The following is a 17,010-nucleotide window of genomic DNA, read 5'->3' on the forward strand; positions in this document are numbered from 1 at the left end:
TGAGACCAAGGTGGATTTTGCAGGGCTGGTGAGAGCTGGTGGCTGCCACAGCAGGAAAGGCTGCAGCTCCTGCCTCAGCTGGGTGTGCTGGGCTGTGTGGCACACTGGGGGGGGCCGGAGGAGGAAGCTTCCTGCCTGCTTTGTGTTCGGTAGGTCTGCGCTCTGTAAACAGCATGGTACACCTGAGCACTTCTATTGTGCAGGATATCCTATGTGCTATGCAGCTTCAGGGTGTTTGTATTAGAGCACAAAATGAAAACGAGAGCTTTTCTTGACCAGTGCCATGGTATCTGCTGTAGCCACCTGCCTGCGTTTCCTTTTTGATTTACTTGCAGTGATCTGGTACCCCCAGTACCTCTCAGCAGTCTCAGTGATTTGAAAGGAAGGTAAATGCTTGTGTTCTTGCCCCAGAAAAGCAAGCATGTACCCCACTTTCTTGATGATAAGCAACTTAAATCAGTTTTGTCCAAACATTTCTCCCTTGGGTTGGATTCCCTCAGGTTACTGCCCCTTTGCTAAACAATGAAGCAGCAGTGCTTTGAACAGCATGTGCTTCCTTCAAGCCCAATTGCCTCCTCTGTATATTCTCACAATTCAGCACTAAAAACTCCAGGGCTTGCTCTTGTAAAAGAGTTGATGCTGGAGTTGTGTCTCCACCTGAACTGATGCACAACCAAGTGCTTACGTCTGTGGAATTCTGCGTCAAAATAGCCACAGAGGCAGGATTTATAACCAAAAATGGTAATCAGCAGCTGAGGAAATCAGACCACTCTTGTTTAGAATTGCAGGTATTCTACTACTTTGTTGTTACTACTGTTAGCAAAGTCCATCCTCTGTCATTAAAAGTCTACCATGACCATCTGTGTTGTGTTGTCTGATCAGTCTCCCTTTGTATCGTTTCCAGCCTCTGCTGATTAGAATCTTGTTTTGCAGAAATGACTTTGTATTGTGCTTTGATAAAGTATTTATCTGACACAGTCAGGACTGGTTTGTTTACCTGATGCTATCTAGGTGCTCCAATTCCAGCCAGCAGTCTAAAGTTCACAGGAGGGAAGATGATTTCAGGGAAACGGAGAATCAGACCGGTGATGATCAGCAAGAGGCATTCACAATAATGTGCTCAGCCAGCCACTAGGAACAAGCCTGAAAAGAAAATAGGAAAGCACTGAGCAGTTTGTTTTTCTGTCTCTTCAGGATGAGATGACCTCAAGTTTGGGCCTTAGCACAAAGAAAGCCCTCACAATCCTGAGAGACCAGTTGTCAGCACTGCTGGAGGGGCATCAGAAGGAACGGAAGAAAGTAACTTCGTGGAAGGTGAGGTGCCAAACAGCACAAGGTTGGGTGCTCCCTCTCCCCTTCTCAAAGCAAAGCTGAGGATTAGGTGGAAGTTGGCTGCGTTCCCTCCCTGCCTGCTGCCGCAGAGTTTCCGGGTGTAGAAATGCTGAAGTCCTTGGGACCAGAGCAAGGAATTACCTAAGGGTATATTTCTCTCAGTGCTTTTCTCCTGATGGCTGGAGCTCTACAGGAGCTTAGCTTCATCTGCGAAGGATCCAAGGGCTTCAAGAGCCACTGGCGGCAGCTTGCACAGGTTGAGAGAAAGCGCTGTGGAACCCAACAGTCTCCCCTTGTCCCCCAAGATATCTGGCACTTGCTGAATACAAAGTGCTAGTGTTTATTCACGCTCCTTAAATGTTAAAAATGTTTCTTTCTGAGTTAGTGACAACGAGGCAGCCTGGCACAGAAGCCTTTTCATTCTTCCAAGCAAGAGTAAAGATGAGCGTGTTCACCCAGACTCCCCGAGCAACCTTCAGTGCTGTAGCATCCCCATAACTGCTCTGGGGTGCTCTCTATCATTCTAAGGGGGTTTACAAAGTTGTGCTCACCCTGCAGTGTCTGTTAACTGCTGCCTTGATCCATATTCTGCTTTTTGAAATGCCTGGCTCTGTATTCCACGAATGCTGACTGTTCTGCTGCTCTCCTTTTGTAGGAGGTGTGGAGGAGCAGTTTTCTGTACCATGGTAACCGTTGCTCCTGTTTCCACTGGCCTGGTGCATCTCTGATGCTTCTGGCAGTGCTGTTGCTGCTGTGCTGCTATGGGAGCCAGCCACAAGGGAGGTAAGCAGAAACATCATTTGCTGGTTGACTGAAGCAAAGGGTAGTTTTATATCCTCCCGGCACTGTGTATGGCTGCCATTTCAGCCTCGTCCCTCGTTCTGTCTAAACGTTAGCATACTCATACTGGTAATTCTGTACCTATCAGTCTCTTTCACAAAACTTCAGCCAAGTTAATTCTGCTTCTGATAGACCCAGAGATTGTTCTGTGGAGAGAATGAGATTTTCATTCTACAGGGTTCCTAGATCTTGAAAAATCCTAAGACATTACAATTGTTCAGAAGGATTTTGAAACCGGGGAAGTCAGTGTCTCCTAAGAGAAGTTACTGTGCTGTCACATGAGCCATAGCACGCTCAACTATTTGTAAAGGTATTTTTGAATCGAGACAGCTCTATTCAAATTTTTCTAGTGGCGTTATCCTAAAGAAGCGTGATCATAGCTTCTCTGCTTTTCTTTTTAAGCCATAATTCTGTGGGATGTAGGAATAAACAATTGAACAAGTGTGCATTTATCTCTGTGGGTGGCTGGCAGCGTGTTCTATTCATTTACTCAAACCTCATCTGCTTTCTCCTTTCTTCTGTTTTGCTGTGCAAAGCCAAGGTGCCGAGATAGTTAATGCACTGGCACTCTTCTTCCTTCTCCTCTTGGATCTCTTCATGATTGGGCGTCAAGAGAGGCTGAAGTGCAGAGAGGTGGAGAGGAGACTTCAGACGATCATTGATAAGATAAATGGTGAGCTCTTGTTCATCTGTCATTTGATTTTGTGTTCCCCGCACGTAGGATTTTTCTCCAAACCTGATCACATACGTTATTAATTGAGCTTACTAGCCTTGCCCTGCGTTACACAGGCTGTGAGAATTGTCCTACTCATGCCTGTCCTGTGGAATAGTTATTTTGAGCTGTCGTGGCCATGTGCTTCCAATCTGTGTGTTACCAGGTAGGCGTCTGTTATGTCTGTGCTTTGGAGTAATTCAAATCCCGAAAATCTTACAAAAATATATGCCTTGCAGCAGATGATGAGAGAAGAATACGTGGGGTTGTACCACAACATAGAACAGAAGGAAATAAATTGCTGTGCATGAGCATCTTCTCAACAGGGGCTTTTGAACTTGAGGAGGCAGTTCATTTCAGTGTGGCAGCTTTAAGGACAGCCTTTAGCTTTTCCCTTGTGCAAGTATGTATCAAGGTTATGACTGTTTGGTTCTTTGTACAGGGTGGTGGTGGTGGGGAAAGCCATCAAGGAGAAACAGAAATGGTAAAAGATCAGGGAATGGACTGATCTTAGCCACTATAGGATGTAAATCGATGTATGATCGGCCCTCCCAGAAGTTCTACCACTTATTTCCTTCATGCTGTGTGCTTTCAGATACACTTGTCAAAGAGGTGAAATGGCCAGACTCCATGTACCCGGACCTCCACATGCCTTATGCCCCATCCTGGTCCCTCCACTGGGCCTACAGGGATGGGCACCTTGTCAACCTGCCTGTGAGCCTGTTGGTAGAAGGAGACGTCATTGCTTTGAGGCCAGGCCAGGAGTCGTTTGCTTCTCTGAGAGGAATTAAGGTAACTTGCTCGTCTTGGTTCCCTGGCCTGTGACATGTTTCCCAGGGTTTTCTTGGTAATACTCTAAGTCTTAGTGATTGATACTTCCAGCCTTGAAAATGCTTTAAAACTCCAGTTTAGTCAAAGAAAGTGCTTTGTTAGACAGACTGAATCTTCCCTAGAACACCCAAACTCAATGGACAGGAGATGCTAATGTGATACCAAAGTACCATATTTCCATCTCTTCCAGGTCAAGGGGGAAGTGTAATGTGCTGCTGATAATAAATGAAATAAATCTATCCAGTAGGATATGACATACAAAACCCCTACTTCGTCCTGTTTTTTATGTGGAGAAATAAAAAATTGTCTCTTTTAGCCTTCCCCTTACTACTGATTTATTATAAAAGAAGGTAATACAAAAAACCTGTAGTAGAAGCACATTAAGAAATCAATTACAAGATCTATGCAAAGATTTAGCTGCTTGAAGAAGCTCAGAAAAAAAGCGAAGCTTGAAATTTACCTTTGTTGTTTATTGTACCTTTCACTCCAAACGCTAATATTCCTGAAATAGCCAGGTGTGCCTTGTCACTGCTTAAGGCTCACAAGCATTTAATTTTGTTTCAAGTTTGAAACAGAATTTTAACTAATTAATTTTTGAGGGCTGAAAGAACTATGACAAATGCGTTGTGTCACTTGCAGTGGGAAGGATCCTGCTTAACTAAAAGTCCAGTGCCTCGGAGCAGGCTTCCACTGAGGCCCCAGCCGTGCAGCCTTTGGGCTCTCTGACTTCTTTTCTAGGATGATGAGCACATAGTTCTGGAGCCAGGAGATCTCTTTCCGCCTTTCTCACCTCCACCCTCCCCACGGGGAGAAGTGAAGAAGGGACCTCAGAATCCTCAGCTGTATCGTCTCTTCCGTGTCTTGAAGACCCCAATAATTGATAATGTCAGGTGAGTCTGACAGCTTGTCTAGGTCCTTGCTGCTGTCTCGTGTCAGGAAAGTAAGAGATTTTACCAGTCCAGTATAGGAATTTCCAAATATGTTGTGCTGTCTCTTTTACATCACCTGGGAATTCCAGAACTATAAAACTCTTAGTGTCTGTCTTCAGTTGTCCTCCTTAGCTGATACCTTAGGCTGATATTTAAAAACATATATATTCAAAGTATTACTGTTCGGCTCATTACTTTTCAGCTAAATGTGAACAATGCAGGAAGGTCATAGATTTCATGCTTTTGATGGCTAGAAATGTACGCGACACCAGATGAAACGGTTTTAAATCTCAGAGATTGAGACTGAGGATAGAGATTAATTGATAAATCTCTGGGCAGTGGCATCTTCTGTAAATCAAAGACCAGGGCCCCGAGGCAATTATAAAATCAATGTGTCCATGTTAGCATGAAAGCAAACCACATTTTTGAAAAACAAGAAAAAGATGTTTGCTTTCCTAAAGCTCTTGAATCTTGGTTTCTCTTCTAACGGTCCCCTTCATAGCATAGGTTGAACACAATTTTGTATCTGAAGAAGGTGCAGGGTTAGGAGCTTGGCTGCTGAAATCTCAAGCTTTCTTTTCCATTTTTCAGGTGGTGTCTGGAAATGGCATTATCACGTCCTGTGACAGCCCTGGATAATGAGAGGTTCACCGTACAGTCAGTGATGCTGAAATACGCTGTCCCGATTGTACTGGTAGGTCTCATTTCAAGCTTTTGGTGTTGAAAATAGCCGTGTTTTGTCAATAAAGGTGAAGAATTTGCAGCCATCAACAGGAAATTGTGTCCAGGTTCTATCTCATGCAGCTAACTAGCTGACTCTGTGTACGTTGGGTAGTTCAGAGGAGCAAAGATGCTATGCTGTCTAGCAGTGAGTGGATGGAAGAACTGCAGCAGCAGACCAAGTATATCTTCTGTACTTTTTCCTAGTGCTGAGAATCTTACAAAGGAGAGAAAACTCCTTCCCTGTAAGTAGTGGTAATTTGCTGACAGCGTCATCTCTGAATTGCAGGCTGGCTTCCTGATTACCAATGCTGTGCGCTTCATTTTCAAAGCTCCTGGAATTGCTTCCTGGCAGTACACTCTTCTTCAGCTACAGGTAAAGGAGTGTGTTGAGCTCCGCTACACCTTTCCTCCTCAGAGTACCACTGTGACTAATTCATCAGCAACTTGCTTCATCCCATGCCAACATCCTGTGCACACTGGATCCAAAAGCTCTGAGTGGAGCAAGACAATAACTCTACCTTGGCCATTCTTCCTAGACTGCTGTTTAATTTGTTTGCTCTCTCTCTTGCCATGTATGTATATGTCTGTGATATATTTTGCTTTTAAACTTTAAGAGCTTATGCCAAATTCAGCAGGAAAAACAGCTGCAAGTTAGTGTGATTTGTTCATGTCCTGCTTCATTACAAACCATTAAGTGTGCGTGTGTGTCTTCCCTTCTGTGCTTCTCCCTGCGTTGCACTCCTTCCAGTGCAAGCTCTCCTCATACTTCCTGCTATTGCCTGTTACCTGTCCTCTCACAGTGGTGGAAAAGAGGTTGTGTGACAGATCTGACTTCTTGTTGTCTCTGTGCTTGATCATGTTTGGGGATGTTTTCTTTTTTCAGGTGAATGGTGTCCTACCCATCCTTCCAATGCTCTTTCCTGTCCTGTGGATTCTTGCTACAGCCTTTGGAGAAGCCAGAGTCTTAGCCCAGATGAGCAAGGCCTCATCCACCTCACTGGTAGGTACCTCTCCACATCAAACTACATCAGAGAAAAGGGCAGGAGATGAGAAGGGCTCTGTGAGGCGATCGCAGTGAATTCAGCAGATGTATTCACATAATCATAAAACGTTGTTGGATCTTTGGGTATCCCGGCAATGTCCTCTTCCTGCAGCACAGCATGGCTTCATGAACAGGTTTCAGTTTTTCAGCCTGTCTACAGATAAGCCAAAGGTGATAGGAAGCTCCAGAGAATCAGTCACTCTCATCAAGACATATGGTTTCTGTCAGCTAAATACAATCTGCTGCAGGAGTCAACATGAAGATAAATGCCACGTGATGGCCACAATTAGGGAACATTTAGCTATGGAGAAGGAATGGGATACACAAGATCCTTTGCAATCCACTGTTACAACCTGTGGGCTGAGCAGCCTTCTCTTGAGGCTCTGGGGCTTGGCTTGCAGGCCTGGCCTTGCCAGTGGTCAGGGAGTAAGAGGAATTTCTGGCGATTGTGCTGCTTTGGGGACTGGAATTTGTTAGTCTGATGGATGTGTGATCCTGAACTGGATGTGCTGATGGGTGTCTCCTGTTCTTTCCCAGTGGCAGTGTTGGTGGGATGCACTGTGCTGTTTGTTTACTCTGCTGAGTTCTGTTATGCCTGTGCTGGGACAGATTTTCTCTCTCCTTCATGTCCTTCCTTGGTGTCTGTGGCCCTATGTCTGTTTCCTGTTCATTCCCCTATGGGTTTTACATGACTAGACTACTGTGTTCTGAGAGGGAGGACACATGCTACCTCCCCCAATGAAGTGTTTGCCCCTTTACCATCTCTTTTCAGTGTTTTCTCTTCTTTACATTTTCCACCCACTCTCTGCATCACATTTTTCCTTCCTTGGAGCCTCCTCTTTCTCTACACACCTTGCTTTTTGGCTGCGAAAAGCCAGAAATTCTCAGCTTCTCTACTTCCTCATTCTCAACATACCCATTTGCCGTGTCACTCACATTTGCACCTTCCTTGTGTTCTTTCCTATCTTCTTTTTCTTGTCCAGGCAACTCACTCTGTCCAACCAGCTCTTTCTGTGACATCTCAAACACGATCCTCCGTCCTTGTTGCTGCAGAACAACCATTGTGGTGTGTCTTGGTCATTCTCACTCTTGGCTAGGGCAGTCTTCTTTTGGCCTCTCTATTTCACTCCTTCCTTCTCTCTACCTTGTTCAAAATGTAGCAGGTAAGACCCTCTTCCTCTCCAATCACTTGGCCTGTGTGACACTCTTCTCCACTTTCTGCCCCCTCCTACCACGTTGAAGCTGTTTGATTTCCATTTTTTAAGGTCATAGGCAACCTGCATGACTGGGTAGTCAGACATCCTGCATGGCACAAACCAGAGGCCTCCCCAGAGGAGCTTCTGCCTCAGGTTTCATTACTATAGCCAGACTACAGCAGCATTGCTTTTAGAAAGGGATTTGGTATTGGTTTGAAAATATTCGTACTGCCTCTGATAGTTTTTTTCAGTAATTATTTGCCTTCACTGCTAAAAATGGACATTCCATGTCAGAGTTTTTGTAGTATCTGATTTCCAGCCCTTAAAACTTTTAACATCCTTTGCCAAGTCAATAAAATTTGTATTCTATGGTAGCTGCTCACATTCCCTTTTACCATCTCTTTGGTTAACGGAACAGTTTTAGCACCTTGAGTCACTCTAAGCATATGTTCCAACTCTATAATCTTTTGTCTTTCCTCTTAGCTTTCTCCAGTGTTTCAGGATCACTGTAGAATTATGAATCTCCAAAAACCACAAAATATTCCAGCATCAGATGTGCTTGTGCTGAACTTTGGAATAATTTGGACTTTACATTCCCTTGTTAATGGCACAAAAGATCATGTTAGATATTTTAGCCACTGCTTTAAATGGCCATTTTTTTTCAGCTGATAATTTACAGAGTTACTGTGTTCTAAGCTAGAGTCTCATTCTGTATGCCCAACTTTCATCTTTGCTGCTAGGTGTGCAGACTTATTTTTGAACTGTTGGTATGCATTTTTTGCTTTTTTATGAAGCAGTCTGTATTGTTCTGTAACAATGATCTGTTCTCTTTGATATCAGACCCTTCCCCAATCTTTGTATAGTTTACAGTCCCTATCAGTAATGATTTTGTGTTTTATTTCAGGCTATTAATAACATAAGTAGAATTTGGCCCTGCCTGAGCCGGTAACACATCCTATTGCAAATTATTCCTTAATTTCTGTTCCATTTGGAGATACACCAGAAAGCCAAATTCTAATATACAGAATATGGGACCTGTTATTCTGGTGTCACTGGTTTTGCTAGAAAACCAATAAAGCCCTTTTTATCCAGTCAAAGTACCAAATGTACTACATCAGCAGCATTACTTTTATCAGTCAAATTTGTAATTCTATCAAAAAAATCACAAGAGCATAATGAGATTTATTACCCATATGCTTGTGGTGTTTGGCACTGATTGTATTATTCCACTTCTGTTCTTTTAATTTGAGTCTCATATCAGCTGCTCTGTTATTCTGTCTGAAATCAGTCTGTCTGGGGTCCTGGGGTAACTTGGTTTGTTCCACTTGCCCTGATTAGGTATTGGCAACACGTTAGCTTTCTTCCATTGTGCTGGGTCTTAATCCATGCTTCAAGACATATTCAAAACCAACAGTATCAGTCAGAAAGTTGTCCAAGTGTGCTAGTTTAAAACAAATTTAGTTTCAGTAGCTAGTGTTAAAATGGAAAACATTTCATGGTTATTATATGGTATGATTATATCACTGAATGAGGAATAGCACCGTTCAACACATCTGGTTGCCTGCGATACAATTTGCAATTTCACTGTCTATCAAGCAGTGGACTGGTGTACTTGTTCTTATTTTTATATTAACTTTTATTTCTGTTTTCACTCCCTCTCAAGACCAGACTTTTTTTTTTCTTTTTTTTTTTTTTTTAATGATGGGATTGTTGCTTTTTAAATTTTAATAAAATATTGTTAAACAGTTCCTAGATATCCTTCATACTTTTCAGTTTAAATAATTTCTGATAGATTTGTCTTGTCTTTTTTTTTTAAAGCTATGTTAAAGTGATTCCTTCTAAAGTGCCAGACATATGCATTAGTATTTGGAGTATTGTTTTCTTTATATACAAATGGAATTGCTAAATTCACTTATGCCTATGAATCTACTTAAATTTAAACTGGTTTTCAAAATCACATCTACTTTGGAGTTCTTTTATGCTGGATGCACAGTTTTTCAGTTAGTAAATTTTGCAGTGTAATTCCAAGAACCCCATGATAGTGCTCTGCTCTAACTCATTTCTTTTCATTTTCTATCCACATCACCTCATTCCTCTGTGTCTATTGTGTTCCAGGTACCTGCTTTTACAACCGCTCATCTAGCTCCTTTTTTTTTTAACTGACTTGTATAGCTTAAAAACAGTTCAGTCAATATTGGCTCTTTCTATCTTAAAATAACCATCCAGAAAGAGCTTCCTCTGGATCTGATTGCTATTACTTTCTCTGTAGGCATTTAGATAACGACTGTGTCTTTTGTGATGTACAGCACCAAGCACTTTGTGCTTCACAAGTAGATAATGACATAGTCCATTGAAGACTTAATTGCTTTGAGGAATTATTGATCTGTCTTGGCATAGCAGTTCTGTCAGAGCAGGACTCCCGCTTTCTTCTCTCTGAAGGTGTAGTACTTAGGGAAGGATGTTCCTCATGACACATTTCTGAGCACGATTATAGTAACTGGTCTCTTCTCTTGCTGCAGCTTGCTAAGTTTTCAGAGGACACTCTCAGCAGCTACACAGAGATGGTATCTTCTCAGGTACTACTATTATGAATTGTTTTCTTCCAGCTTCACTGCAGAACTTCATGATATCCTTCCCCTTCCTGTCTGAACTCCTGCTTGTTCCTAGACCTTTTTTTGCTTGTGCCAGTTGTCCATTGTCACTCGCTGCTTTAATTTGCTGTGCATGCAGGTTGCATGTCTTCCTCCTACATCCTCCCACGTAAATGCTGCTCTAGTGACCATAAATTGAGGTGACTTTGATACTGAATCCAGCTTTGCTTTTCTGAATATTGCAGATGGTTTGAAATAAACTTTTTTTCTGTCCTGAAGAAAGTGCCTCTTTCAAGTCCTCCTGTTCCAGGAGTAAAATAAACTTTTTATGGCCTGTGTCAGAAAGAAGCGACCTATTTTGCTTATACCAGAAACACCTTCAAGACAAAAGTAAAGAGTAGTGAGGATGGGGGTCAGCACCAAGATCAAATGCAGAACGGGGAGCATAGGATGTTCATACTAAAAGTCTGATCCTGTTTCAGAGGCTTCTTAATGAGCTTAAGAACATTACTAATGCTTCCAAATCTGGAACAAATAAACATTGAAAAGACCAGTTTTCAGGGGGAGGAACTGCATCTGGCCACTCTATAAATTGCATCACCCAGATTAAGCAGGTAGGTAGAGGAAAGACACTTTGCTGTCTAATCTGGCATTAAGATTCCCATTTCCATAAGGAGGCAGATGGACTCCAGGAGTGATTAAAAATCCCTGGATATTATAAGAATCAATTTACGTCCTGTTGTTCCCAGCTACATAGGGGAGTGCACATGGATACATATGCTTTCTTTCCTGAATATTTTGTTGTCTTTCTATGCCAGTCCATTTGGCCGAGCTGTTTTTCAGGTATTAAAAATGGGATTTATTTGAGCAGACCTTCCCAGTTTAAAAGATCTGCTTCTTTCCTTTTTGTATCTGTGTAACAAGTTTTCTTGCAAGAAACTGGTTTAAACAATAGTGGTTTTTTTTCTTTGTGATAGCTCGTGATTGTTTGCATTTGACCTTATGACTGTACTAACCCTGAGGATCTAATGAACTAGATCTAAGGAGCTTTGGGGGGAAGTGCTCTTCAGTGACAGCATTCCAGAGCAACAGCTAAAAAGCAGAAAAATACCATTAAAATGCAAACCTGGCTTTGCTGGCTTTAGGAGTGCCCAGAGAAAAACATGTAGCTCTGGTGTTTGAACTGAGAGGCTTGCTCTGAAATGTTTTCATGTGGAAGATGTAGGCTGCCACTGTGACATTTTAATTTTGCAAAATATCTCCTTCCTTCTGCTTATTACCTCGTTGATTACAATTCATTTGTAATGATGCAGTAGTCAGGCCACCTTGACTTCATTTCCAACATCACTTCCTCAGTAAGTAACCTTGGGAAAGTCACTTTACCACACTGACTCTACTTACTCAATTTGCAGGGTGATGACCTTGATCTTAGGGCAGAGCATCCAATTCTTTGATCCAAGGAGATGAGGGTTAATTCAGGGAAAAATACCTAGAGGTAGCAGCTGATTCACTGCAAAAGAAATCCCTTCCAAATTCCTCCTGTGTTTTTGGATAGGCAAAGGTAGTTTCAGTGAATTCTCAATTCAACAATCAGAATATTTCTTAGAATCCTTTGGAACGGGGAAGAAATGCCTTTCCCATGAGAACATCGGCGCCATATCAGTTAACTGGTTCCCACAGAGACCGATGTTTATCTTACAGTGTATCACTGTACTGAACCTGAAAGCAGGTTATGTCGTACTCCTTTTCTTCCTTCTCTCCCCTTGTCTTCTCTGAATGAGCCTTTAACTGGCTGATGTCCTCTGCTTCCCTTGGCAGGAAATGATACGCTGCATCTGGAGCCACTTCCTCTGTGTTTTAAAAGGCAAATCCCCAACTCTGAGCTTCACTTCCAGCTTGCTCCACAGCCTGGGATCTGTCACTGTGAGTATTGCTGGGTTGTCAGAAGGAGAAGCCCTGCGTGGATGCTCCATTTGCATTGTTCATGCAGTCCTTCCCTGAGCAAAGACTATTAGTAATCCATTCACAGTCAGAGACCTCTCAGGCACCTGTCTTTGTAGAAGAGCTTGTAACTAACAAGCAGCAACACTTCCAGGCTGCTGTAACTGTAACAAGCAGCACATTTACAGGCTGAAACAATAGTTAGAGATACTCTATGGCATCTAAAAGGACTTTCCACAACCCTCTTCTGGTCCTGATAAGGTAACTGCTGAAACACATAACTGCTTTAACAGGTTCAGCAGTTGTTCCCTTCCCATGGTTTCCATGCCTAGTTTTGCAATATCCTTAGATAAAATTGGTATTAAACAACCTATCAATCCTATTAGAGCAGGGAAATCTCAGATTCTGCAGTTTCTTAAGACAGAAGGATGATGATCTGTCATCCCATGTGTTTATTCAACTTCATGGTATTTGCAACTGCATGTGACCACCAAGACACGTTTTCACTGAGATTTTACTTTCTTGGGGGTATTGTGGGTTGTTCTAGGTGCTCTGCTGTGTAGACAAGCAGGGGATTCTCTCCTGGCCAAACCCCAGCCCAGAGACTGTTCTGTTCTTCAGTGGGAAGGTGGAACCACCACATGATAGCCATGAAGACCTGACTGATGAGCTGTCTACGCGGTCCTTCTGCCACCCTGAGATGGAAGAGGAGGTGAGGGACATGGAACCATAATGCAGTATGTTGGCTCTAAGCACAGCATGACTGACATGCAGTGTAGTATTGCAGAGGGAGCTCTTTGCCAGCAGAGAACTCCTGTGGCTGTAATTCTATGCTTAAAAGATTAAGAAGCAGCAAGGATGAGATCCTCTTCTACAGGAGCTGTAAAGCATTGACTCTTCTTTCCTCTCTCTTCCCAGTTCAGTACATTTTGCTTATGAATTGACAGTGGTTCACGTTCAGCCACAGAATCAACACCATTCATTTTGCTGGTTTCTTGCAGCCCCATGAAAGAGACGCTTTGCTCTCTGGCTCCCTGGCAGACGCAGTCCATGTGACCAATGAGCAAGAGAGGAACAACTGGGCTAGTGACCCTCCAAAGGCTCCCGACGCCCATGCCCACCGAAAGCCAAACAGCAGAAGCAAGCATCCCTCTGGGTCCAACGTGAGTTTTAGTAAGGACACAGAGGGTGGAGAGGAGGAGCATACTCAGGTAAGACATATAGAAGGGGCGTACAATTAGTCTGTCGTGGAGCTATAAGATAGAAAAGCCTGTAGAGTCTCCTCTTTTGGGAATTTAAATGGGGAATTCCCTGTAAGATTCTGTGCTCAAGCTGTATTCATTGTAACAACCACAATTTTCCTGTCCGCTGGACCAGGTTGCCGGTGATACTGATGTGTTGGCTTGTGAGGCTGAAGATTTTGTGTGTGACTACCACCTTGAGATGCTGAGCCTGTCCCAGGACCAGCAGAACCCCTCCTGCATCCAGTTTGATGACTCCAACTGGCAGATGCACTTGAATTCCCTCAAGCCTCTGGGCCTGAACGTGCTGCTCAATCTCTGCAATGCCAGTGTGACAGAGCGTCTGTGCCGCTTCTCTGACCACCTCTGCAACATTGCCCTCCAGGAAACTCACAACGCCGTGCTGCCTGTCCATGTGCCCTGGGGCCTCTGTGAGCTTGCCAGGCTAATAGGTAAGGAGAAATTGGATGAACGGACACAAAGAAATCAGAGCTGCCAATAGGTACTTAATCCTTAGAAAGCACAAGGGAAATATTTTCCAATTTCTTGTTGCTGAGAAGGTGGAATTACAGAGCTGATTCTGCCCTTGTTGGGTTGCCAAAAGAGTCTATTAAAGAGGCTGCTTTTGGCAAGTTCAGACATTGCAGATTCTATCAAAGAAAAAAATTGTCATCAAAGATACTTCCAGCCAGCCCTGGCTAGACTTGGTGTTCTTCTGGCTCAAGTCTGACAATCTTATCTGGAGACAAGAACAGCTACTAAAGGATGGATGGCTGCCCTGTCTTTACCAGGATGCTTTACCAGGAGATTGGGTGTAAATGATGTGTAGTACCTCAGCTTTTTTTATGGATAGGAAAACCAAGGAATAGAAGAGGTAAAAGGTTAGAGGCAGCACTAGAATTAAAATGTGAAAGCTCTTGAACTCACTTCTGTGCTTGTTCTTCAGTGTCACCGTTCCTTTCTTCAATGAACCAGAAGCATGGAAGCTAGTAACATCTAGTCCTTTTGAATATTTTTCAATACAGATCTTGAACCATCTTGGTGCAGATGCACAGAGACCACAACTTACCTATCTGTTTATGGGGTAATGTCAGAATGAGAGCAGGCAAGATGGATGGCAAAGAGGAGGAGAGGACCTTTCTTTTGATTTGGTTACAGTCTCACTTTTCTCCTCCTTGCATTCATGTTTCAGGTTTCACACCAGGTGCTAAAGATCTTTTCAAGCAGGAGAACTATTTGGCCTTGTACCGCTTGCCAAGTGATGAGATGGTTAAGGAGACGATGCTGGGGAAGCTTTCATCAATTACCAAGAGGAGACCACCGCTGAGCCACATGATTAACCTGTTCGTGAAGGACACCACTACCAGTAAGGCTGCCTCTTTATTTGGGCATCCAAAGAGGGGTTGGGAGTTGTGCAGATGGGCATGGTGAGATCTTAAAGCACTTCAGCAAGATTTAAAAGCTTGTCTGTCAGAGCTCTTAGTCTCTTAATATCTTAAATCGACTGAACCTGGCTCTCGGGAGTTGGCATATGTTCAATATTGAATCTGAAATATGGTTACTATGTTGGCCCCAAATTTACCTAGTAAACCGGCTTCTCTTGCCTATTTCTTCTTAAATTTGTGCCCCATTTGCTGCTATCTTACCTTTGTGAGCAAGAATTTTTCTGATGCTAATTCTTTCTTAGTGTAGCTGAAAAACCTTTAACATTGCCTCATTTCAACTCCTTATCCTCATTTTTAAACGGTTTAGTTCAGAGGCTGGAGCTCAGACGAATACATGTGTGACCTGGATTATGCTGTCTAGAGTAAATTCTAAGAGGAATTTTGCCAGTGAGGTTATTTAACCACTGGAACACCTCTCACATGAGAGTTTTGGCCCTTGAAACTTTCTAAAATGTGTGCAACCAGAAATAATGGATTATGCAGCTATTATGTGAAATCAAATGGCTGTATTTGCACAGTCGGAACAGATGATCCTACCTAACCTCTCCTGATTCAGTATTTGTGAATAAATCTTTGAATCCACCCACTCCCATGACATGCTGAAGTCAAAGGGAGATACATAAATTCTACAGCTGTAGCAGAAATAGGAGGTAGCTTATCTGCATGTTTCCTTACTATTCCGTTGAAGTACGTGCCTCACCATCTGGCAGCATTCATCCCAAAACCATAGTAACCACATGGAAATGAGGGGCTCACCAGCGTCCTTGGTGGAGTAAAATGGCTTGGTACTGTCTCTGTCTACCCTTGCTGCAGCTTCATTCTTAGATATATATATATATTTGTTTTGTCTTATTGGCTCATCTCTAGAGGCTTGGTTCTTCCTAACGAGTTCCAGCAGTCATAAATGGATACTTGTCCTCCCTGTCTGTTCATTAGCTCTCTCCCTTGAGAAGAAATCCTGGCCTTTAAGTTCGTGATTTAGGGAGGGAAGAGGCTGAGCTCACTTTGCTGGCAATGACAGCTGAACGAGCTCCCTCCATGCTATGGAGCATGCTGTCACTGTCACTTACCCCTTAGAGGGACTGTTATGTGGGACACTGTTGATGCTGAACGGGAATCCTATAGGAAACGGATTGCAGTTGCTGTCAGGCAGAAATGTAGGTATGTGCACGTGTGTGGTCATCTGCAAGTTCTTGCTCCGTGTCCAGGCCATAAATATTGCATGAATCGATGAACATGTTTTGTTTTCTCTTTCCCAACAAGGACTAACTGACTGCAGGACCAAGGTGGGAAGGATTAGGTGTTTATACAATAAAATTAACCAGAGCCCCACACAAGTACTCCTTTGTGTCCCTGAAACAGGCTCAGTCTTTCACACACAGCTCCTATTTGTCTTGGAGGTTTGTTATGCTGATAAACTTGGCGTGCGATGACTATTTATAGCAGAAAGCAGAGAGCTGCTGTGTTTTGGAAAATCCTCTGGTGTTCCTGAAGGTCCCTGCCTGATTTGTGCGAGTGGATATTCTTGGCTCTTGATTTTACCAGCTAGTGTGAGCATTTGCAGTCAGCAACAATGCCTCCAAGAGGCCTTGGGGCTCATTTTTCTTGGCAGTGATGTTTTTTTCATTAGATCAGCTTTGAAGCTGTTGGGGGCAAAGTCACAGAGCAGCTGGAGGAGGGAACCTAGACAGTGAAGTCTACGTGCGCGCAATGTTAATGTATCAGTGCAAATGAAAGGGAACAGGAAGGGTAGAGGGGAGACAGCCTGACACACTTTAACTTGTGTCCTGTGCCTGGGACCTGCATCAGACAAGTAGCATCACACACCTTCAAGAAACACTTAACACCTACAACCTACGATTTTAAGACTGTATTAAAAAGTAAAGTAGTGTAAGGAAAAAGTAGGACAAGCTGTGAGATCTGTTGATTTTCAGTTCTTCCCTGATCACAACGTGAGTTGTTTTTTAGTATGCTTTGCTGAACTTTTGACCCATCCTTATTTAACTCACTTTCAGGACCCTTTGTGGAAAAGGCTGCTACCTAATGCTGCCGGTCACGCTGTTAAATTATCTTCTCTGCTTGAAAAGAAGCTATTCAGGAATGGCTGTTACCCTTTAGATTCACTTCTGGCCCAGTGCTTTCCGTTTCAAGCAGACTTTGACCCCGTAGACTCATCACCGGTGTTGA

The 17,010-nt window shown here is 43.2% G+C and overlaps 1 protein-coding gene across 6 annotated transcripts in view; it reads left to right on the forward strand.

Annotated features, from left to right (window-relative positions):
- TMEM94 (transmembrane protein 94) overlaps window positions 1-17,010 on the forward strand; it is a 50,272-nt gene that overhangs the window by 18,324 nt on the left and 14,938 nt on the right. For 4 of the 6 annotated variants that reach the window (XM_068655160.1, XM_068655161.1, XM_068655159.1 and 1 more), the window contains 14 exons: window positions 1,195-1,314; window positions 1,988-2,115; window positions 2,709-2,845; window positions 3,480-3,676; window positions 4,454-4,605; window positions 5,236-5,338; window positions 5,654-5,740; window positions 6,251-6,367; window positions 10,125-10,181; window positions 12,015-12,119; window positions 12,685-12,849; window positions 13,139-13,348; window positions 13,515-13,830; window positions 14,571-14,744. In XM_068655160.1, coding sequence (XP_068511261.1) covers window positions 1,195-1,314; window positions 1,988-2,115; window positions 2,709-2,845; window positions 3,480-3,676; window positions 4,454-4,605; window positions 5,236-5,338; window positions 5,654-5,740; window positions 6,251-6,367; window positions 10,125-10,181; window positions 12,015-12,119; window positions 12,685-12,849; window positions 13,139-13,348; window positions 13,515-13,830; window positions 14,571-14,744 — 2,068 coding nt within the window. Of the gene's footprint in view, window positions 1-1,194; window positions 1,315-1,987; window positions 2,116-2,708; window positions 2,846-3,479; window positions 3,677-4,453; window positions 4,606-5,235; window positions 5,339-5,653; window positions 5,741-6,250; window positions 6,368-10,124; window positions 10,182-12,014; window positions 12,120-12,684; window positions 12,850-13,138; window positions 13,349-13,514; window positions 13,831-14,570; window positions 14,745-17,010 lie in introns of those variants that run through there. The other 2 variants (XM_068655164.1, XM_068655163.1) reach the window with 2 other exon arrangements.

This window comes from Anas acuta, chromosome 18 (assembly GCF_963932015.1).
Source record: "Anas acuta chromosome 18, bAnaAcu1.1, whole genome shotgun sequence".
NCBI lineage: Eukaryota > Metazoa > Chordata > Aves > Anseriformes > Anatidae > Anas > Anas acuta.